The following is a 23,565-nucleotide window of genomic DNA, read 5'->3' as shown; positions in this document are numbered from 1 at the left end:
GTAATAAAAATTATACTGCCATCAAATATAAAGGAGGATTGTGATTTGATTTACTGTTAATTACAGACTGACAATATGATGGGTTTTCATTCTTGTTACAGGAAACCCATGTTAAAATTCCAGAGTGGTGATTTTCTCTGTGACATTTAGCTCCTTTCCAGATTGTTTTCTGCTAGCATGGCTGTTCCTGTAAATTACATTTGTATAGGGACAAGCTGGATGTTGCAAGAGTGCAGCTGAATTACTGCAAAGGAGATAAATGGCCTGTGAGTCATGAATTAAAAATAATGTTTTATAATGTTGTGACAAACTAAGCAAAGGTCTGTAGTATGTGTGACTTTCCTATTCTGCTTCTTATTTCTGTATTTTTAAATGCATGGAATGCATTAAAGAAATGAGCATCAAGGGTAAAACAGTAGCATATATAAATCAAGGTGAGATACAATGCTCCAAATGTCTGACTCCATGGAGAGTACATTACGTCATATTCTGCCATGGCTAAGGTTATGGTGAAAGGAAACATGACCCTTGAAGAAAGACACAAATTAGGAGCACTGAGCCTGAGCGAAGCAAGCTGGCAGGGTAGGAAAATGCAGAGACAGAGGTGATGCTGCCATGAGTGCTCCAGGCTCTTTCTTCCAACACAAGCATCAAAAATAAGCTGGTCTGTATCAGCTGTAGATAGCAAGTAATGCTTCAGTGAAGAATATGCACCTCATTTTGTGTTGTGCCTGGAACTTGTGGGATTTGAAACTCTGGGTCAAACATAAAATGGTTTTCTGTTCCAGTCACAGTTGACATCCAGAGCTGTAACCTAGGGCTTGGTACAAGACATACAAAGGTGCCAGGGGTAAATTTAAGCAGACTTGCCTGGGTACCAAAAGAAGGCTTCCTGATCTAGACTCACATTTGGTTTGAGCTGCTTTGCCAAGTTTTGCATGATACAGTGTCTGGAAAACACTAAGATAAGTGTTTTAAGATCATATGATAGCAGAAAAATAATCTCCTCCAGTTGAACAGGGTTAATTTTTCAACATGCTGTAATTTCCACAAAATATCTCATTTATGTACTTCTAATGGAATTTACTATTTAGAAAACTGTTGATTAGATTAGGAAGTGCTAAAAATCAGTTTTATAACATTCAGAGTTAGCAGCATGAAATGCAAAATTGCCTATGTACAGTGCTGTGTGGGCAGAAGACAGCATGTTGGTCTTTACCCTCTTGCATCTGAATGTGGTCTTTTATCTTGTGTTTAAGTGATTTTGTTTTTCTTTTTTCCCCTCTCTGTTTCAGGGCAGATGTTGGTGAAATATATTCCACTATTCCTGAAACTGGGTTAACAAATAGGATTATTGCTCTATTTGAACATGCAATTCAGAGTGAAAATGGTACCCATTGTCCGCTGCTGTGGAGGATGTATTTGAACTTTCTGGTAAGAAGAGTGTATCAGTTTTACTACCATACCTGGAACTTCTTATGAGCACAGCTACAATGCTGTATTAAAAAAGAAACACTAAATGGTGTCATAGCTATATGATTTTCAAGGTGATACATTTGTGAATTGTAATGCTGCTTATTTTTTGGAATATTAGAGAAAATGTAATTCATGCGGATCAGAAGGAGTGATAGCTTCTGACAGTGTGGTTTTAATACAGGTACACCTAAGTTACTGTGGCTGCCGTCTTGCACAGATAAAAATTAGGTTGTGAGATATCAATAGATGGATTTCCTCTGGTCTGTCTTACAATATAAAGGCAAGTGGGCAAGGGAGCAAAATTTAAGAAAAAAGGAAGCAAATCTAAGGAAGGGACTTAGGATTTTATGATTTTTATGTAAATAGGTGATGACTTGTACTCATGTTTTAGACCTACTTCAGTATTCTGTATGGAAATTGTAAGGACTCTGATATTTCAGTCAAAGCTAGATCCTGTTTTTTTTGTAACTTCATGGGATCACAGAATGGCTGAGGTTGGAAGGCACCTCTGGAGGCCATCTGGTCCAGCCCCCCTGCTCCTGCAGGACTTGCCAGAGCAGGCTGCCCAGGACCATGCCCAGATGGCTTCTGAAGATCTCCTGGGAGGGAGACTCTGCAGCCTCTTTGGGCAACCTGTGCCAGTGCTTAGTCACCCAAACAGTGAAGTCCTTCCTGATGTTCAGATGAAACCTCCTGTGTTCCAGATTGTGCCCCTTGCCTCTTGTCCTGGCACAGGGCACTGCTCCCAGCTGAACAGTCCCAGCTCTCTCAGCCTCTCCTCATAGGAACAATGCTCCAGTCTCTTAACCATCTTTGTGCTCCTTCGTTGCACTTCCTTCACTCTGTCTGTGCCTCTCCGGGTCAGGGGAGCCCAGACCTGGATGCAGTACTCCAGGTGTGGCCTCACCAGCGCTGAGCCAAATTTCAGCACAGCTCTAATGGGGGGGTTCCAGTAAGTGAGATGTATCGCGGTTCAGCAAAGGGAGATCAGGACACTGAAACAGTTTCTACAGCCAATATCACAATAATATGAAAAAGAATTTTTGGATTTTAAGAACTGACAAGGGAACTTGCTGATTTTTAGCAATGGTCAGAACAAGAGAAAATGTGAATTTGTGGTTGAAGATCTCTTCTTCTCCACACATCTCGACACATTTAATATATTTTTGGTATCTTGGAATTACTGCTTTTTTGGAGTGACTGTGAAATCCCGTGTTTGTAAAGTTTTTTAAAGCAACCTGATTCAAAAGATTTCTTCACCAGAAATGGTAGATACTTTTATACATAACTGGGATGACTGAAGCTAAGCAGACTTTTCAGCACTCCGACCTCTGCTACCCCTCCTTTTTTTTTTTTTTTTTTTTTAACGTTGATAGCTGTGTGCTCTGTACTTTTTTCAAATGGTTGAATGAGTACTTTGAGGGAGAATCACAGAATCACAGAACTCTAGGGATTGGAAGGGATGGATGCTAATTTGAGATGTCCATTTCTGTATATAAGAGGATCCAACCTTAACAAGTTTATCCTGAGTGAGAAAGCATATGTGTATAGTCTCTTCAGTGCACAAAAATAATATCACCTTCACGGTACTAAAGATACTCTTGTATGGTGTTAAGTTTTGGGTAGTGCTTCACACTCTTGCCCATTGTGGTATTACTGTCAAATAAAGGCAAAAGTGCTGGCTTCAGCTGAAATATTCAGTAGAAGCTCCTTCTGCTGCTCTTTATTCTACTTGTCTTGGGAGTAAATCCCTGAAACCCCCTAAGGACATCTCTTTGATTACACAGGTGATCATCAGCGTAACCTATCAAACATATAGCCATCACAGGATATTATTATAGGAAGGACTCCTCAGCACAGGAACACTGAGCTTTTCATCGGGAATTCCTTTTTCTCAGATACAGTTGTTTATTATTTCAGCTATTACTGTATTGAAATATGAACATTTTTTTCTCACACAGGTTTCAGTAGGAAAAAAAGAAAAAAGTAAAGGATTGTTTTATAAAGCCATTCAGAATTGTCCTTGGACAAAGGTAAGCATTGAAAAAAATAAGCCTGTCATCGGTACTGTAATTTTTGAAGTTCTGTATTAAACAAAAAAAAGTTATAATTTAGTAGTTATCATAATAAGTTACATGAAATTAGAGCTTTCCAAAAAGCAACTATAATATTTTCTGAAAAAAAAAAAAATCTGAAATGGAGACAAACATAGTGGTCAGTGCTGTTTGCATTTCAGAACAGAAAGGTGTTACGTTGCATGAAAAAAGGAGATGCTGAATTCATGTATCTAGAAGTAGTTGTGCCTTGCAGACCATATTTCATCATCAGTGTGTTGGTAGCAGAAATATACAGGCAAGTTGGATGTGTTTAATGATAAGAGAAGTTATTTAGGAGCACACAACTTCCCAAGTGATGGCTGAGTATGCTGCAAATGCTCCAGCACCTCTTCCTCTTGATTTATGAGTTTTATCTTTTTGAATACAATTATTTAGTAACAGTTGGAAAAGGCTTGGTTACACATCTGCGTTACTGTTTGAATGTACTAGTTCTGTTTGTATTATTTTTAAGAAGGGCATGATATTTCCTGTGTTCTTGCTGCAGTGTTGTTTGCATATCTACATACTCTTTGTTATATGTCTTGCTGTGATAGAAAAATTGTGCTTTAACGTTGCCTTTCCAGGTACTGTATATGGATGCAATAGAGTACTTCCCTGATCAGCTGCAAGAGACACTTGATCTAATGACTGAAAAAGAATTAAGAGTGCGGGTACCTATGGAAGAGCTGGATCTACTGTTAGAAGTTTAAAAGAAGATTGTGTAAGAGTGAAGAAAGTACACAAGCTAGTTCCAAAACTAACACTTAGATCTGTCTTTCTGCAAGCTGGAGCTCTGTTGGGACTTGAGTACTATGTACTTTTTTTTTTTTTTAAAAGCTTTTATACAAATTGCTATCAAAATGGAGTTCTACGAGCTGTGAGTATTCTGGGATCAAGTACTGCATTTTGCCCACAGAAATGCATCCATTTCTCTGAAGTATTGCTGGCTCCCACAGAAGGATACCCTCCTGCAAATACCCTCCTGTTGAATGTTGCCCACATTTCTTATTCTATTGTTTGAAATTACATTCCCTGGAGTTCAATAGAGATTCAGTACATGCCAATTATGGTTTGGTGAACAGCACAGGAAATAAACATCTGCCAAGTGGATGCTCCACTGTCCTCCAGCTGGCAGACTTCAGTAATTTCCTTCAGCTTGGTATGTGTGTGTATATATAACTACCGAGTCAAACAACAGTTACATCTGTTCATAAACAGTGAAGGCCAAATCTTTGCTTGTGCAGGCACCTATTTTGGACTTGTATTTGTATGTTTTGACAGATGACCATTTTAATATGAATATTTATGAAAAATATACCTTCATTTTAAAAATTCAAATGGAACTTGAATTATTTTCTTTCTTAATTTAATAAGATTGTTAACATATCAATGATGAAACTTTATCCATAGTGCATCTCTAAGCAGCCTATTTAAAAAAAAGTTTTTGTAATTGATTACTCTCTTTTGACCCAAATATAGGCAATCATCATGAGAGAAGTAGAGGTCTGTTCTGTATTTAATCCTCGCCAAAGAAGGCGGGATAGTCAAAGCATGACTCTTTCATTAGTAGCTTCAATTCCAAGAATCTTTAGGCCAGCTTCTAGAGAAATAACATGAAATATGGTAACAATTTAGCAATATAATTGTTGTATATTTATTTTGTAAAACAAGATACTGAAATATGTAAAAGACTTCATTTAGTGTTCCTACTCAAGACACCCAAGAACTCAAAAACTAGATCCTCATCTGAAACAGAGCTACTGAGTACCTGGAACTGTTTCAGAGGTTTTTGTTTTGGTTTGTTTTTTAGAAGAAAACAAACAACTGTCACTAACAGCACTAAAACAGTTGTGGGTCATCCAGCTGGTGAGATGTGATTACATGGAAAACTGTGGTTGGGGAAAGTCACACAACCTCTAGCTCATTTTTGCCTAATAGCAGCATAGCACAAGATACATGTTAGTTTAGGCTGCACTTCATTTATTCATCTTTGTTACAGTATTTTAAATGTTACAGGCAATATGCAAAATTTTTAAATGGTAATAGAGCATGTTTTAAGAGCCTTATAATATCCTGGTGATTGTAGGTGATGCTGTTTTTGCTACATAATAACTTTTTTTTTTTTCCGAAGATTACTATCTTTAAAATCCATGCTTCTTTCCAATATGAGAGACCTTCTGAATTGGAGGTAGGAGTTACTTTGTGTATTGAATGGTGACATCAAGAAGTGATTTTTTTTTTTTTTAATTTGCTTTTGCTCTCCTGTCAAAGCAGAATGCCATTTCCTCTAAAGACCTGGAAGGGACATGGAGGTAGGGATGAGGGGCAGCATGTTTGTGCTCCTGTGTGTGTGTCTCTTCTTCAATCACCTTTGTGTTCCATGTGATCCCTCCTCTGGGGCCTTTCCTCTCTTTCTCTTTTGCACAGCTTTTCCCAGTGCATCACTCCTGCTGCTTCCTTCACTTGTGGTGGTCAGGGGCTGCTCACCTAGTAGTTCTCCTGGAGTAAGTCTTGCCTTTTAATTCATACCCCACAAGATTTTTCTCTCTATGGTGAATAAGTTGGCTCCATTGCTTTTGTCTTCGTTTTTTTTTTTTTTTTTATTTTAGAAATGTTGGAGAAGGTGGCAGAAGTTAAATTCTGCTGTAAAAGCTAAACATTTGTCAAATGTTTCTTCAGTTAACTTTGTGGTAGTCAGTATACCAGAACACAGTTCTTGATCTTGTTTAATACCTTGCAGCTTTCCTTCTGTTCCACCAGCCTCTCTGTGGCTGTTGCTTCTAGCCTGCCTTACCAGCCGTGTCCCAGGTAAAAAAGAAAGCCTTGTTTACTGCATGTTCTAAAGCTCTTGAGCGCATCAAGCAGATGAGGCCCACTGTCATGATTAGAAAGTGCTTGTCTAAAAAAGTGCTGGCTTTTTGTGACTTTTCCAGGGAGACAGATCTCATAAGACTTACAGGAATGGGTAATAAATGTTGCTGTTTTTTTCCTTTCTCCAGATGAAAACCAGATCTATTTCAGGGTTCCTGTCATCCAGATAAACATTCCCTTCATATGTAGGATTTGTTTTTAACAATGAACCACAATTTTAAAATGGAAAAACAACATCTCTTGGCCTTGCTGCTGCCATTGTTGTTAACAGCACTGGCAGTTATCAAAGGGATTGCTTTATATGTAACTTCCAAATTTCTGTTACTGTCCAGATTTTCTTCCCACTGAAAGTTTCCACAGCAAAGACTGTGCACTACTTAATTGCATTTTGTATACCAAACATACAGGTTTTATATAAAAAACAAACAACTTTTAAAATCAAGCATATAGTGTTTGGAAATTAATGAGTTGTAACATTAACAAAGGGCACTTCTAAGTACGTTACCCAAATATATTTAGGTCTTTACACTAAGATCACAGAGTAATTTATCTTGTTTCTTGGAAGCACAAATGCTACCTACAGGGTACTTTTCAGTAACAGATACACTTCAAGGGTTTATTCTTTTCATTAATTCTTATGTATATATTACCTAGGAAAGTGTGGTACTTAGGTGACTTTTGTACTAGTTAGTTAGGCATGATCTGCCCCCCACCACCCCAGGGAAAAAAAAAGGTATTTTATTTCTAAGGATAGAGGCAATTCGCAGTGCCTGTACAAGAGGGCCCTGCCTAACAAGGACTGAGCGGTGGGGAACCTACTGATGTGCTCTTCACTACATACAGAGGTGTGCCAGCACATCTTGGTGGACACAACAACAGTGTAAGTAACTCTTTAATTATCACCAAAGCAGTTCAGTTCAAATAAATGTTTTATTGGGAAACAAAGTGTTACACTGACTGAAAACCACGATCCACCAGAATTTAACCTCTTCAGGAACGAGAATTAGCTAGACTAGGTGGTTTTACACACAACAGTCATCTCAACCAGGAAAGAGTTCCCAAAAGTTCCTGAATAGGCAGAGATGACTTAAAGATACAGTCCCTCTGGGGTTCCCTCCTGCTTCTTATAGAGGACATTCTCTTTTGATTTTTTGAAGTCTTCATTTGTTACTTTCATTCGCCGTTCCCTCAATGCCATCAACCCAGCTTCTGTACAAATTGCCTACAACAGAGAAAGCAAAAATAAGTTATTGATCTGCAGTTATTTCAGCCACTGCCTCAGAAGACAGCTAGAGCTATATGAAAATTCTGCTCAGGCTGGAAGATAGCACTGTAGCAGTGGAAGACTGTTAGCAAATTTAAAATTAAGTTTTTGATACTGTTTAGTAGTGCTGAAGCATGTAACACAACCTGGATAAAGCCAGATGTCTTTCCATAAAGTCGTGTTTCCATGACAAAAGAAAGGCAGCTTCACAATAATTCCATTTCCCGCTCCCCACAGGACAAAGGCATCCAGTTCTTAGCAGCACTGTTACACTTTTGCAGTGGGGTAACAAAGGAAAGTTAATGCCGTGTGTTAACTCTAGCAAGACCTCTGTTTACTTCAGACCTAGTAGTCTGCTTGTCTGAAGCTTCCTAATCTAGAATTGTATTTTTATCTGTGTGCAACATTGTCTCTAAAAATGCTTCTTATCCTGGACTTTTGCATGATTAACAATATCTTGGATGCTTCCACATGATTCCATATTCCTTTTCTAATTTACAAAGTTTTGGAGACAGTTAAAGTTGGGATTTAGGTTTTGAATTATGAACAATGGTGGTGTACGCACCTTAATATCTGCACCACTGAGATCATCTTTTGCCATAATCAGCTCATCCAAAGTCACATCGTCTGCCAGCGTCATCCTGCTTGTGTGAATCTGAAAGATTCGTTTCTTGGTCTTCTCATCAGGTAGAGGGAACTCTATTTTCCTGTCGATACGTCCTGCACAAAAGAAAAGTTCATGCTTAATTGTTGATGTTTTTGTTGCATTCGTCCATTGGAAAAAGAGCAGGAAGAACATTGCAAATTTATACTGATGGTACCTGCCACAATCAATCATGTTTTAGAGTAGAAGGTGAGATCAGACTGTTCTGTTTGTTATGAACATAAAGGTGGAACTCAAAAGAGATGCACTGCTGCTTTGTAAAAGCCTGCATAACTGCAAGTAAAAGGTATGTTGTCTAGGAGGCATGAAAAACTATAGCTTCCTTGAATCATTTAAATATAAGAATAATTCATCATACCACAGAGAAGTGTTAATCTAAAACCTATATTGTTGTAACACATTTCATTTTACTCTGAGATTACATTTAGCTCTGAAGCATGGAGTTTAATTTTCTGCCACATACACACCAAAAGTAGTAAGTTACTGTGGCAACATGAACCCTTCCTATATAATTAACTTCTCAAAAAGAAAAGCGTTATGTAGTACTGTAAAACCTATATGAAGAAAGAAGGCTTTGTATAATTTCTGCTGGAAGTTCCTACCAGATATTTCCTGAAGTCCCTACTGCCAGAAAGCTGTTCCAGCTCCTATGGTTCCAACGTAATAAGCATTTCTTTTAAAGATATTTTCCATCTCCAGAACATGCTTGTTCTTCTCTAGTTTTACAGTCTTTACTAATAGGGGTTGATGGTACCACATACAGTATTCCAGACTAACACACACAATGGTAACAGAGTTTACCAAGCTGCCAGAAGTGCCACATTTGCAGAAACACTGGTAATTTAAATGCATGATAAGCGTAAAAGGTTTCGTTTCATTTAATTTCAGACCATCCTAACTTGGCTTTTAACGTCAGTACAGTATTTTCTGCTCAGTTCTCAAACAACTGTTTTTGATTTGGAGGGATAAGCCTAAGAGGGGGACAAAACCAGCTTATTGAAAAATCTCACCTCTGCAACTTCATACTGGGGAGGTTTTTTTATAAGCTCCTTGGTTCCATACAGTCTATTGCCCACTCAGATCTATTCTCTATCAGATTAATCTAGAATTATCTTTGCTCTCTACTTTACTTGTGTTACCTAAGAAGAAAAGTATCTTTACAGCTCCTTCAATACTTAAGATTTACTCAAGGACTCTACCAGGAAGCTTAGCTTATTCCCTTGATCTCTCTGTTGCTTTTGAACTTCGTATAAAAGACACCACATGTATCTACGCAGGTTTTGGTACAAATACTGTTTTTAAATGGCCAGTAAAAATTTATCTGTTCAAGCTCTTGGCTCAACATGTAACACTTATATAAAAATAAGGTACTGTTTCTCCCTCACTCATCCCACAAATGACAGGTCAGTAAAGAAGTAGACTGGTTTCAGTGCATCAAAATCCACCCAGTGTTCAGCTTAAGGTCTCACCTATTGAATTCAAATGGTAACACCCAGCTGCTGAAGGTGTTAACAAAATGCTGCTGCTCCACTACGTACCCACCTTAACAATCACTTAAGAAAATACCTGTGCCACGTTGTTATAAAGGAAGAATATTTTAATTATTTATACGTATAAGAAGAGTCAACACATGTCTCTTACCTAGATTTTTCTTCCATTTAAAAAATTTGTGAATGGGTTCTGATTTTAGCAGCACAGGTGAGATAGTGAATACAGACAAACCACTAACATGAATTCTTTTGACCATCCCATTTGTTTAATAAGCTGTGTGACAAGTCCTTTCACAGGGGGAAGTGCATTAAGCATACACACTGGGAAGTTTCTTACCTGGCCTAATTAGAGCTGGATCCAGTGTTTCTATTCTGTTTGTGGCCATGATAACTTTAACGTCCCCACGAGAGTCAAACCCATCCAGCTGGTTCAGCAGCTCCAGCATTGTCCGCTGGATCTCTCTCTCACCACCTGAATTTGAGTCATACCTTTAAGACAACAAAATAGTCAGAAAAAGCACTGCACAAACTTAAGAACATACTTCACATTAACTGCCACAAATATACAAAACAGTCTTTTAAAAACGCCCATGTTACTACAGAATTTTAAAAATTTGCCTATAGAAAGCAAAAAGCAGGCTTTCAGAATCTAATTGTGACATCTAGGTAAGTACAGAGGCACTGAACTATTCTTGTAGCTGTGGAAAATAACAGCAATTACATGAGGGAAGTCTGTTCTTTTCAAGTGTCTGTAATATATTGGGAAATCTCTTTTATCCTTACCAGATGAACAAAAATATAAAAGAAAAAAACTAGTTCTTAAGGGGACACGCACCCAGCTTGGAAGAACATAAAGCCTGACAGTTGTTTTTTCCCTTACACGCACAGGTACAACTGTGTGCCTTTCAGCCTTACTAGTGTGGCTCCTGGTTTTACTCTGCCCTTCCTAAAACACAGGTACAAGGGGATGCAGTGTGTGCTTTGTGCTTTAGTCACTTCACTTTGCAAATACCAGACTAGGTACTTTGCCTCCAAAAAGCCTCACCCATGTTTAGGAACAGTTTGAATCAGCGTAGCATTTATGAAGAATTCTGAGTGTTACACACTTCCCCATCTGTCCCATCTGTTCTACATATGCTGAAATACAGGAGGCAGAAGCTCCTTTATACTGGAGATTCAGGCTGGCAGCTGTGTAGTAATATATGAGCATCATTTTGTTTATTTAAAGGAGAACATGGGACTGCTTTAAAGACAATTGGACAGCTCCAAGCAGCCTAAGGAGTCTTCAAATACAGCTTGGCTACAGGCTGAACAACAGCTTAGCTTGACATAAGCAATGCTGATCAAGTTCCACATCCATGGCATTACACTCCATAACTTCCCACAGAACGTTCTAAACACTGTTAAAACTGTTCAGCTAGCTATGTAAGAAGTCAAAGAACACATGGGCGTACTCAGTGTTAAATACACTGCTTTACTGTTGAATCCCTAAAGCCAGTTCCGGTGTTTGCACTTGCACTGAAAGCATGCCATACACACTTGCACGGTGCCTCTTCCTATGCAAGACACTATGTCATGGAAACAGGTTGCAAGAGAAAAGAGGTTAAGTCTCTGGTCATACCTATACACCACATCGTTTCCATGTTAATATGTTTTATGTCTGAATATTTGACTTCCTGTAAAAAATTGCTTAAATCAAAAGTATTACAGAAATGGTAGCAGAGCTAAGAAACAGGGTATCAATATGGTTGCAAAAGATGACTTTCCAGTAAGCCTTTTATCATCCTTGGCAATACTAGTCACTGCACCCAGCCTGCTTGAATGTAAGAAGCGATTGGACTGTGCACTTAGTCACATGGTCTAAAATTTTGGGTAGACCTGTGCGGTGTCAGGAGTTAGACTTGATGATCCTTATGGGTCCCTTCCAACTCGGGCTATTCTGATTCTATTCTATGATAATACCTCTGCGTGAAGTACAGAATAGGAAGCTAGAACACGGTACCTCTTTGTACCAATGGCATCGATTTCATCAATGAAGACAATGGACGGAGCATGCTCTTCAGCCACACGGAACAGTTCGCGCACGAGCTTTGGACCATCACCCAAGTATTTCTGTATAAGTTCTGAACCAACAACTCGCAGGAAGGTTGCCGAAGTTTGGTTTGCTACTGCTTTGGCCAGTAAAGTTTTACCTAATTACAAAGAAATACTGTAAGTAGTCTGCAGGCAAAAAAAAAAAACATCAAATTTGTGACAGACTTGGCAGTGGTTTAACACTACCCAAGTATAATTTATTTTTCTTGTGCTAGCTCAGTACAGAACTCTAATGTACCTGTGCCAGGCGGGCCATACAGAATGACTCCTTTGGGCGGCTTTATCCCCATCTCTTCGTAGTATTCAGGATGGGTGAGGGGAAGCTCCACAGACTCCTGTGTCATTACAAAAACAAACGTGTTTTTATAAACAGTGAGCACTCTCCAGAGAAGATCTGTGGGGTTCTTCAGGACTGCATTAATAAAAGTAATAGGCAAAAAGAATGCAAATAATTGCAATGCAGACCTTCAAAACGTGCATCTTGGTTGCCTGCAATTCTAAGGCAGGCAACTATTCTACCTAAACAGGTCTTCCTATTGCTTCTCTTCCACATGTGAAGCTGAAACAGTGAGTCCCTCCTCCTTCAACCTAAACACAACATGCTGAATTCAGGAGTTCCTGGTTCCCAAACACTCATGGAGTACTTCAGGGGGGAGGCTTTCCTTAAAGGATGCTTTCCAGTATGAGCTACCAGATGCTATGGATGAATGTTTTAAGTGCATTCATGATTTTGGATGTGTATCCAAAGCAAAAGAGTTGAGTTGGTTGTTTGATAGAAGGCGTTGGTTGATGAGAAGCTCAACATGAGCCAGCAATGTGCACTTGCAGCCCAGAAAGCCAACTGTATCCTGCAACAGCAGAATCAGTTGGTTCTGCTGTTGCTCCTTCAGGCTCCTGGCCTAACAGCTATGCTTACAGTTTACTTAACAGCACAAATTAGCACAACAAAATACCTTGATTTCCTGAATCTGGTTGTCAAGGCCACCAATGTCAGCGTATGTTTCTTGAGGAGCTTTCTCAACTTTCATCACTGTAACTAGAGGATCCGTGTCATCCATCAGGACTCCTATCACAGCATGAACCTAATGCAAGCATTAAGAGTTCTTAAAGACAGCAAGCAGCGTTGATGCAAGATCAAACCAAAACCCAACATCCATGCAGTTAAATGCGTGAAATAAATGGCACTAGCCTCAGACCCTGTGATCCTGCGATCCTCAGAACAGAGACCAGTTAAAACTGCAGAAGAGCATGTGCTTCTTTTATCATCTCGCATAACTCACCTTATGATTTAGAAGAACAGAGCAGCCAGGCTCCAGCAAATCCTTGTCCACAAAAGACAGAATACTGACGTAGTGTTCTGATCCCACTGAGGTGGACACAATAGCATGGTTATCATCAATGATCTCCTCCAAGGTACCCACAGACATCGGTGTTCCCCTCAGATCATCCACCTTTGATCTTTCTTCCTGTTGTCAAGGAGGATGCAAAAAACAAGAACACAGGCAAAAACATTACTATTAATTAATTTCTGGTTGTGTTACCTTCAGCTAAAGTACAACACAGTTAAAAGCAGACAGCACATTTGGGAGATTCATTATATTTCTCAGTTCACTTTACAAGCCAAACAACAGAAACATTTTTTGCTATTGTTTCACTGGCCCAAAAGGCATAAAAGCACCAGCCAGTACATAATTCACTGCTATTTTAGTTCTATGGACATTAGCATATGGATATACCTAGCTAAAATATTCTTTCTCATTTGGGAGCTGTACTTTCACAGACCACTAAGAAGCAAAAATCACTGCTGTCTCATCTGTAATAATCTATGCTTGGACTAAAAGCACTAACCCACTAGAAAAATACCCTACTTTCCGAACAGTAATTGAGATGCACTGAAGGATTTTAATACATGTATTTAGATTGACTTACACATTCACGATACTTTCTTTCCATTGCTTCTGTATAAAGTAGATTACATTGGAGCACTCATTTTGTATTAACAGTTCACTCAGAGCTCACCTCTTGTTTCTCCTCCAAAGGTTTCATTTGTTCTTGATTTCTGATAAACTCTTCCTCCATTAACAGGTAATCCTTAATCCTCTCTAATTTCAACAGTTTGAGTCTGCACTGTGTGTGAGGAGTCACTGCAATCAGAAGTAGAATCACAACATTTTAGGTCAGGATTGACATGGTGTGAACCATTAACTCGTTACCAGTATTTCTGCTTTATTTGCTGTTTGTAGAGAAAGCATTGTCAGAAATCAGTAAGTAACATCACTAAGTGAATCTTGCTCCCCTAGTTCTCAGTCAAAAACTCTGTCAAATGATATTTCCCCTACTTTTCTCCTAATTTCAATGTCTGTCTCTTAAATGGGAATCCCTGGAATGCATCTTGCATAACAATAATTTTATTTTGTATTTTTAAGTTTATATGAAATAAAACTACATTCGGCCTTGTGGTTTAACCATTTGTCTTGGGCTGTCCCCCATCTCGGGGACAGGACTGCCAGGACAGGTAGAATGCTCACCTAGAGGGAGTTTGCTGGCAGCATCTGGTCCCTTTGTCTTCTTCTTCTTTTTCCCCACTCTGGTTGGAACTGGAGGTTCATATTTCTTCTTCTTGTCCTTATCCATAAAGGGAATTTCATGGGAAAAAAAATAATCAGAATAAAATCAATGAAAAAACGCACACAGAGGTTAGGTACACAGACTGAGAGCTCAACTTCAACTGAACGACTACGTAACAAAATTGTTTCCTTTACAGTATAGAGAGACAAGCCCAAAAGAAGCATTAATCTTATTTTCAGGAAGATTTTAAAATTTTGTCTACTGCTTATATTATTTTAGATTTCTGCCATTTCTAGTGAATATAGAACACAGAAGGCTGAAACCTGAACTAAATCACAAACAACTCATACACAAGAGGAGGAGGAAAACATTGAAGCTGAACACTTCTGTTGTGTTTTAATCTATACATAACATGCCTTCAGTTTGCCAGCTTGTATACAGCTCACCATATGCACAACTACTATTTCCTAAGGAAACCGACCTCTAAGGTTCCACAATGTTACATAAAGACCTCATGCAAGTACCCGCACGGTGCCATTTTCAAATCAAAACCAGCTACTTCCACCTTAAAGGCTTTCCTAACCCAGGCAGATGTACAGGGCTTTTATTTTTTATTTTTTAAGTAAATTTCTACTACCAAATATTTTCACTTTTCTGTTACAGCGAAGTCCCCTTTTCTATTTTTGAATAGCAACCTATTTTTTCCTGTGTGCATCCAGAAAAGCCAAAACATTTCATCCAAACAGAACCATATTTTGGACAAAATCCCGGGCAGCCAGTCTCTGCAGCAGCACATCTGTAAGAAAATGCATTTATTTGGGTTTAGTTACCTTGTCATCCTTCTTGCCGCCACCAGGACCGTGTCCACCACTTTGACTCTGACCCTAAATAAAATAAAATAGAACAATAAAATCACAAGGGCCAAATAAACGTAGAAACACGGCAATCCTGAAGCCTAAGCACAGCTCCGTGTAAGCAGAAGGCCCGCTCAGACCCCCCCACATAAACAAACCTCCAGCCGCCTGTCACGGCCAGCCAGAGGCTGCAGGCGGCAGGGCAGGCCGCCGTTACGGGCGGCCCTGACCCTCACAGCACAGCACCGCACCGGGGCCGGCCCCTCCGCGCTGCCCCCCTCACAGCGCCGTGACTCGGCAAAACGCGCTGAGGGCTCCGAGGGGCTCGGGAGGGCTCCGGAGTCCCGCCGGGGCGCTGAGGGCCCGGCCCCCCCTCACCGCCCGCCCCCGTCCCGGCCCCGCCGCGGCCCAGCGGTCCCCGGCCCCGTCCCCCCCTCACCATCTTCCCTCCGCGCCACACCGGAAGCGCCGCGCCCGACGGCAGCCGGCAGGGGACGGGGCGGCGGCGGCGCTACGGTGCGCGGCGAGGGTCAGAAGCTGCAGGCGGAGCGGGCGGGGCGGGGCCGCCGTTTGCCTGCCCGCCGCCGGCGGGAGCGGGGCGTGTGGTGCCCGCCTGGAGGGCGCTGGGCTCCTCCCGGCAGCCCGTGTAGGCACTGCCGCTCAGTAACGCCTTCTGGCTTTCTTAACAGAAGAAACATCCTGTAACGGACAGACGTGGCATTTTCAGCAGTCTGGGGGCGGCAGCTTTTGATTAAAACGTGTGAAGCGGTGTGCTCTGCCCCTCAGTGCCAGAAATCAGAGGAGCTTTCAGCTCTCCCCTCATGAGATATTGTTCAGAAATTCCTACGCTTTACTTCACATCAGAACTAGAAACTCATGGTACCCGTTACATCTCATCATCAAGCAGCTGCCACAACGTTAACCTCCATAAAAATGATACTAAATCTTAGAAAATTATATTAAATCTTCTGAATGGGTTGGAAAAGTGTGTCTTGGTCTTCTTACATAACCACGACAAGAGGGGTCTTTCTTGGAAGTTCAAAGCACTCGGGTCATGTTGTGCCACAGGTGGAAAGCCTTGTGTTGGCAGCTCGCCCCCGCCGTCACACAGCGGCGTGGGAAGCTGTCCTGCTCGGGCCGGTGCCACGGGAGGTGCTTTAAATACACGTCAGTCATGTCTTAGCCTTTGCAGACATACCACAGTCTGCTCTCAGTGTGTGGCCTGGTACTGTGAAAACAGATATGTGAACACTACAGAGAGTAGCCTGACATATGGAAATAATCACAGAGTATCCACGTTGGAAGGGACCCGCAAGGATCATCAAGTCCAACTCCTAGGTCCCCAGAGTTTTTCCCCATAAATAAATATTTTTTTCCCCATTGCCCACATAAATAAATAAAAAATTGAATCATAGAAGGAACAACAATAACAAAAAAGGAACATAAACTGTGGTAATGTTTTGCAATATCAATGGAAGGATCTTCTACTGAACCCGTGTCTGGACTAGCACACTGGGTACTGCCTGCAGCAAATGTTTCCAGAGCGCTACCGGTACTGGTTGTTCTCCACCTGTAGTGTGAGCTACCATGTGTTTTGATTGTTCCAACAATATAAACAGGGATTAACTTTGTGTATAAAAACCCAGCAGCTCTTCTTCCAAAAGTTTGTTTTCCTGTAACATTTTTTCCATCTGTGTTTTCAAAATAAATGAAGGCATCCAACCTTGTTTTACAGTTATTTGCAGAAAACCTTATCAGTAATGAAAGAATGGAAATACAAATCAAAGAAAGTGAGTTGCTTTTTAAATGTACATCTAGGAATGAAATCTAAATTTCAGGAGTTTTAACTGCCAATAAAGAGACACTGTAGTGAATTTTCTGTTAGGACTCCTTGCTGTGAGCAGATCTGTGTGGGAGTGCAGCAGAGGAGAAAGAGTGGTAAATATTCTTTGAATTTGTATTCAAAGTTGCAGGCTTTTTTTTTTTTTTTTTTTTTTCCTCTAGACCTGATGCTTCCTTTCATCTCTTCCATCAGCTACTCAGTATAAAAGTACAGAGGTTTTTTTCTTGTAAGAATTGCTTTTCCTACAAGCAGAAGGAAAATCCCCCAAGTAAACATACTGCCTGTCTGCAACATTCCTGGGGAACAGCTGTAGTAACTTTCGGTGTTTCCACTGACATTCTCAACAGCAAAGCACAGACTGAACACAAGCACGTGCTCAACCCAGAACCAAACGCCTGTTTGGGGATGAGCCTGTTTTACACCGCTTGCACGCACAGAGCTGGGCACAGCAGCCCCGTCCCTGTTTCGGGCCCACCAACTTTGCTTCCCACCTGTCCCCTGCAGCACCCAAGTGCCTGCCGTCTCTGCTGGAGCCATCACTGTGCTTTTGTAACACATTCGTTATAGAATTTACTGTCTTACAGGATCATATCTGTTTATTTATTAAGTTATTTAACCTTACACTGTATAGATAAAAGAATGTCCTCTCACTAAAATATATACACTTGTCCTCTCTTCAATCTCACTTTAGATTCAGGTGTACCCATATTTATTTACAACTATACCTGTGATAGGTAGGACTGGTTTCACAGAATCATAAAATCATTAAGGTTGGAAAAGCCCTCCAAGATCACCTGCTCCAACCATCACCCTACTACCAATGTCACCCACTAACCCATGTCCCTAAGCACCAGGTCCAACCTTTCCTTGCACACCCCCCAGAGATGGCAATGCCACCACCTCCCTGGGCAACCCGTCCCAGTGCCTGACTGCTCTTTTGGAGAATAAATGTCTCTTCATTGCCAACCTGAACCTCCCCTGCCGCAACTTGAGGCCATTCCCTCTGGTCCTATCACTAGTTACCTGTGAGAAGATGCCAACCCCCAGCTCCCCACACCTTCCTTTCAGGTAGCTGCAGAGAGCAAGAAGGTCTCCCCTGAGCCTCTTCTTCTCCAGACTAAACAACCCCAGTTCCCTCAGCCACTCCTCTCAGGACCTGTGTTCCAAGCCCTTCACCAGTTTTGTTGTCCTTCTCTGGACATGCCCCAGGGCCTCGATGTCCTTCTTGTACTGAGCGGCTCAAAACTGAACTCAAAAAATTACCATGCACCGCCCGGGAATCGAACCCGGGTCGCAAGAATGGGAATCTTGCATGATACCACTACACCAGCGGTGCAGCTTTGAGTCAGGTTTCTCGTCACTATTTCTTATAAAACCCAGATTTTAGTGGCTTGTAGCCCAGCAGTCATTTGAAGTGGGAGAACTATTTCATAAGCTCACCAGTATGGTAGGAGTGTGGGGTGAACCTAAAAGCTCAGGTTTGCATTTCTGAACTCAGAAGACACATCTATGATAGCAATGAGTTTTTATAGCTTTTATAAAAAATTGTATATGAGAGTTACATTAAAAGGATGTTGTCAACGTTGTCACCCAGCTCATTAAATGAAAAACACACTGTGAAACAGTTGTGGCAGAAAACAAGAATCACAGAAGGGAAATACTGTGTTTTTTAAACCAATTTCCTGGTTTGGGGTGATCTGGTTAATGGTTTTGAATTCTTGGGGTTGTCAGTGCTGATTAACTGTGAGTGCTATAGAAATACATTTATGTAACCTGGCTGCATGTCTTAGCTATCAACATCCAGAGTTTTGGTTTAGAGGCAGAGCATGGATAATGTCAAATTAGGAAAATGTGAAGAATAAATACACTTAATGATCAAAGTCTGATTTTTGTGTTGCCCTCACTAGAAAGAAAAAAAGAGTGAAGCAGGGGTAACCAAAAAAAAATACAGTCCTTTGTTTGCTAAAAGTGAACATAGCCTTAGGAGCATCAACAAGCTGCCCCTTCATATCAAAAATGTTGAGCATTGTTCTGGGAGGGTATTTTATTTTATCTTATCTTATTTTATTTTATTTGCATTGTGTTTTTCTTACAGTGTTTTTTACTCCCTCTTTATTCTGTAATAAACTTACCACTGATTTTCTAGGCATATTTTAAAGCCCGCATCTTTATTCCCAAGCATTTGAGGAAGAAGAGGGCAGTAGAGGTTTGGGGGAATGTTGGGGCAGGGATTAGTAGCTAGCAGGAGGTTTATTTTCCCTTTGTACATTGAGGAAATCACTAGGATTGCTTGTACTGTTGAGGTTAGTCTGCGTTTCTTAATACATGTCAAGGCACCTAAAGCTTTTTAAAATGCTTCCATAGATTTAAACAAACCTACAGATAAGAAAAAGATCAGTCTTGTTATTGCAGCTACGACAGTGGGTTTGGAAGATATTCCCACCACTTGCTGACTGGCACGTGACTGCATGAAGGGGAGTTATAGGCAGGGTGCTTACTCCCTGTAGGCTCCCCTCTGAATCAACCAAGAATTTTCTCCACCAGTTCAGAACCATCACCTTCTGGGAGAGTCTATTAGAGCCTTTTACTTGACATTGCCCATCCAGCGAACTAGGGAGATGTTTTTTTTTAAACCAAGCTGCTCACATAAGTGCCTTACGTTAGGCAGCATGATTACCTTGTCCTTCTCCCATCACCAAGGCTAATATTATCATTTAAAAAATGGGAATGTCACCTTCATGGCCATTATTTTCCTGACATCCACATACACATGTGCAATGTCCAATTCATTGGACATTGTTAATTTTAAATTAGGAGTGGAAGCCTGTTAGTGTTGTCCCTACCCCCATCCTAAAGCCCGTTTGGTATGAATTATCAGGTATGGATTATTGGGTATGTACAAATGAAGATAGCATTCCCTTAGAAAAGATTCCCTCAGTCTTCCATGACTTGTCTCGTTAGTCAGAACGTCTGTGCTCTTCCTTGCCACAGCATTGTGTTTTCAAGCCGCTAATGGTGGTGGTCCTTGTGCGTTCCCCATCCCTGGGATATTCTGCAGCTGCCTTGCTCTCAGCGTGGGTGAGAGCAGCTCTCAGCCTGCTCTGGTCTGCAGGGACTGCTGCATCCCCAAGGTGTCAGGAGCTCTTGCCCTGCCTTTCTTTCCCTACATATAATCACCACGCTATTACTCAGGAGGAAAGACTAAACTGCAGCTCACAGCCACCTGCAGATAGCTCGTTTGAGTGGAGAGCCCCGAGATGGCTCCCCAGCTTTAGAGCAGCTTTATGTTGCGTGAATTAACATCAAGCAGCTGATTAACATCAAGCAGCTGTCAGAGAATGGAGGGTTAGGCTGCAGCTATAGGCTTAGCCCTCTGAAACATCAAAACACGTTCCCACCAGTGGTCCCAAAGACTCCTGTGAGAACGTTTACCTGCTCCAGTTGAAGTATCCGAAGTGGATAGATTATGCTACATGATGGAAAGGAGATGAAGAGAAATCCCCGGCAGTGTGACTTCCAGAAGAACTGGAAAACCACAATTTCTCTGCATGGTTGGGAATAATCTGGGTGAACTTCATGTCCTTGAACATGAAGCCCTCTGTTCACACAACCTCAGTTGATGGTTACTGTATTCATAAACAACCTTATGCTTAGTTTACTGTTGTGAAATTTGATTTCTTGGCTGCACCTGCAATAAAGGAATGTTTAGATATACTAAAAAGAAAATGTTTTGACACCATTACGTATAGTCTTGATTTGAATTTTTGATTACTGATGTTCTGTTTAAAAGAAGGACACCTAAGAAATGTTACAGGAAGCATTCTTTAAAAGTGGCTAGTAAGGTTTTATGCACTTATTTTTTGCAACAACCAACTTAGAAACTTATTATTTAAGCTGGGAGTATTCTATAAAATTTTATGTGAAGACAGAACTAAGCTTCTTTTAATCCTCGAGGAAAGGAGGTATCGTACTGGGCACATGAATCTTAACTCTCCACTAGGAGGGAGTGTCATGAAGGGCTACAGGGCTACCTAACAGACCGTTAAATTTCACCAGCATCTAAACAGATTGTGAAAAACACCTTGGACCAGGTCTATGGAAGTCAAGAGGGGCAAGTGAGCATAGGCAGGGCCATGACCTAAGCAGGGTCCTTCTGCCTGGCGCAGGCTGAGGTGCTGTCAGCAGCCAGGTTAACTCATGCACTGCAGTGAACAAACTGCAGCAGCTGCCAGCACATTCCCTGGTACCTGCTCGCTTTCCCCCAGGAGCTTGGGGACGCCCCTTGCACCTGCAGCTGGTTTTCCTGTCCTGACATGCTGCTGCTTACAGCAGGGTCTCTTATAATAATTACCAGACTGACCTTTCCTCCCTCCTAACTTGAGCAGGCAAGGCAGGCACACATACCCAGCAACTCTCTGGGGAAGGCTTCCTAACCCATTAAAGTTATTTCCACTCTCACCATCAGACTTCATTTGTTAGTCTTTGCATTTGTTATTCAAAAAAATTCTTTGTGCTACCCAAATTGCCTGAGAGCATGCTTTAATCTGTCTCATTCTTTTAGATTAAGAGGTTACCAGCTAATCAAAAATTCCTCTTCATTAGGAAGTTTTAAACCATTTTTTAAACACTTATTAGTCAAAGAAAATCTATTTCATGTTGTTATGAAGTCTAAAGATCTAGTTAAAATTTAAATTTCCAGGGTACTTATGCTTTTGAAATATGAGAGGTTTCAGATTATTTCCTGTTTCTAACAAAACCAATGATAGAGAATAAATTATAAAATTTTAAATGGAAATTTAGAAAAATTCTGAAGCATTTATTTCATTTTTACTTTTTTTTTTTTTTTAAAAAAAAACTTTTTAAAGTATAAGTTAAGTAAAATTTAGAAATACAAAGACAATAACAAAACCCTTCTTATTTTAAAAAGACAAGTGGAATGGGTTGACAATGTTGAAACTTTTCCCCAAAACTTTTATTGAGTAAAGTAATAAACCCTTTCTGCTGTCTTACTTTTGGAAAAAAAAAATACACTTTCCAAAGAAAAATATCTAACCAGATATTTACTAGTTTACTAGTTTTCCCTAATTTACTAGTTTCTTGTTTTTCCAGATCAACAATACCTTTAAATAAAGTTAAGCAATGCTGGGTTTTGATCCAGTAGCAACCCCCCCAAATAAATTTAATACATCAAAGATTTATTTGAAGGGCAGCACCTACTTGAAGCCAAGTTGAATCAAGTAGAGGAAAGAATTTCTAATCTGCAGAGGGGACAGTTCATTCCAACGCATCATAGTTGGAAGGTGTTCCACTTACATGTGTACATTTGGGAGAGGGAAATCAGGAAATGAGGAAAAATTATCAACAGCTGAATAGCAGGATTTCAAATATAAATATGTGTTTCGTTTTTAGCTTAAGAGGAGATATCTGAGCAGTGCAGCAAATGTTCACCCTCAGGACCCTGATTAATTACACCACACTTACTAGCAGTGTAAACAGGATGCCGTAATTTTGATTGCCCCTTTTTGTTCTAGGAGTTGAGGCGTGATGGCATGTTGTAAAATATCTGTCCCAACCCATTTCCCTGCTGGCTGTGTTGATTAGTGACACAACTGTTGTGTTTAAACTTATTTTTCTGCAGTATCTATTCATGCAGATAGCTCACTTGAGCATCCAGCCATGGACTCACCTGCACCACTTTATACTCAGGTACTCATTCCTCTGTGCAACAGCTCCCACTGATCTGTGTTGTGTTGTTTCAGAGTGCCACCAAAGGCCAGACTTCTTGGGGCAGGAATTTTTTGGAGCTGGAGAAGCAGAAATCAAAGCATCTGAGGTCTATGTGTACTTTTGAAAATTTTGATAATAAAAACTTTAGGAATTTTTCAGTGTTACTTGCCTGAAGAATTGCTTATACATGGTTTTGGAACACAGCAGAACAAGTCATTACGTTGAAAGTAATGTTTGTAATACACTGTGTCTTCATATGGTCTCATTTGGAAGTCTCAGAGAAACACACCATTGTCCTCGGCTAAATCTCAGAGTCTAGTAGGCAGGCAGTAGGTGGAGGAGACTGCCTCAGGCTTATCATCCAGCAGCTGAAGGGAACTCACTTCTCCCTTAGTGTAAGCAGCATCAGATTCACCTCATCGGCTCTGGTGGCAAATACATTCCCCAGAGTGATAGCTGAGTCCGGCCCAGAGGGCTCCAGTGAGTGACAGCTGTGTAAAAGGAAAGTGGCATCCTAAACCCAGATGAAAGTGAGTGGAAGAAGAAAATGTCTTTTCTCCCTGCTTTTGAAACAGTGGTTGGCAAAATACAAGGCACTGCGTGGCTTGTTGGTCCTCC

The 23,565-nt window shown here is 40.7% G+C and overlaps 2 protein-coding genes and 1 non-coding gene across 5 annotated transcripts in view; 1 reads left to right on the top strand and 2 right to left on the bottom strand.

Annotated features, from left to right (window-relative positions):
- NRDE2 (NRDE-2, necessary for RNA interference, domain containing) overlaps positions 1 to 5,026 on the top strand; it is a 30,617-nt gene extending 25,591 nt beyond the window's left edge. For 2 of the 3 annotated variants that reach the window (XM_035327751.1, XM_035327752.1), the window contains exons 12-14: positions 1,296 to 1,434; positions 3,438 to 3,509; positions 4,157 to 5,026. In XM_035327751.1, the coding sequence (XP_035183642.1) occupies positions 1,296 to 1,434; positions 3,438 to 3,509; positions 4,157 to 4,282 (337 nt within the window). In that variant the 3' untranslated portion in view covers positions 4,283 to 5,026. Of the gene's footprint in view, positions 1 to 1,295; positions 1,435 to 3,437; positions 3,510 to 4,156 lie in introns of those variants that run through there. The other variant, XR_004751278.1, reaches the window with a different exon arrangement.
- A 2,328-nt stretch (positions 5,027 to 7,354) lies between these two features.
- On the bottom strand, positions 7,355 to 15,921 carry PSMC1 (proteasome 26S subunit, ATPase 1). The gene is made up of 11 exons (XM_035327753.1): positions 15,817 to 15,921; positions 15,354 to 15,407; positions 14,484 to 14,580; positions 13,975 to 14,099; positions 13,236 to 13,421; positions 12,909 to 13,037; positions 12,194 to 12,290; positions 11,864 to 12,053; positions 10,199 to 10,350; positions 8,273 to 8,427; positions 7,355 to 7,665 (listed from the first exon to the last, which is right to left on the bottom strand). The coding sequence occupies exons 1-11, from the start codon at positions 15,817 to 15,819 to the stop codon at positions 7,531 to 7,533; spliced, it is 1,323 nt and encodes a 440-aa protein (XP_035183644.1). The 5' UTR covers positions 15,820 to 15,921; the 3' UTR covers positions 7,355 to 7,530.
- A 2,564-nt stretch (positions 15,922 to 18,485) lies between these two features.
- On the bottom strand, positions 18,486 to 18,556 carry TRNAG-CCC. Its single transcript has one exon. It is a non-coding gene; the product is annotated as a tRNA-Gly (tRNA).
- Positions 18,557 to 23,565: the final 5,009 nt, after the last annotated feature.

This window comes from Oxyura jamaicensis, chromosome 5, assembly GCF_011077185.1.
Source record: "Oxyura jamaicensis isolate SHBP4307 breed ruddy duck chromosome 5, BPBGC_Ojam_1.0, whole genome shotgun sequence".
Lineage (NCBI taxonomy): Eukaryota > Metazoa > Chordata > Aves > Anseriformes > Anatidae > Oxyura > Oxyura jamaicensis.
The sequence above is the reverse complement of the archived record's forward strand: the minus strand, read 5'-3'. Positions and strand labels throughout refer to the sequence as shown.

Excerpts from the sequence above, each read along its gene's own strand:
- PSMC1 (XM_035327753.1), bottom strand. Across the intron at positions 13,038-13,235 it reads CTGTTCTTCTAAATCATAAG|GTTCATGCTGTGATAGGAGT; the intron begins GTGAGTTATGCG and ends TGCTTGCATTAG. Across the intron at positions 10,351-11,863 it reads GATGCCATTGGTACAAAGAG|GTATGACTCAAATTCAGGTG; the intron begins GTACCGTGTTCT and ends GTTGTCTTAAAG.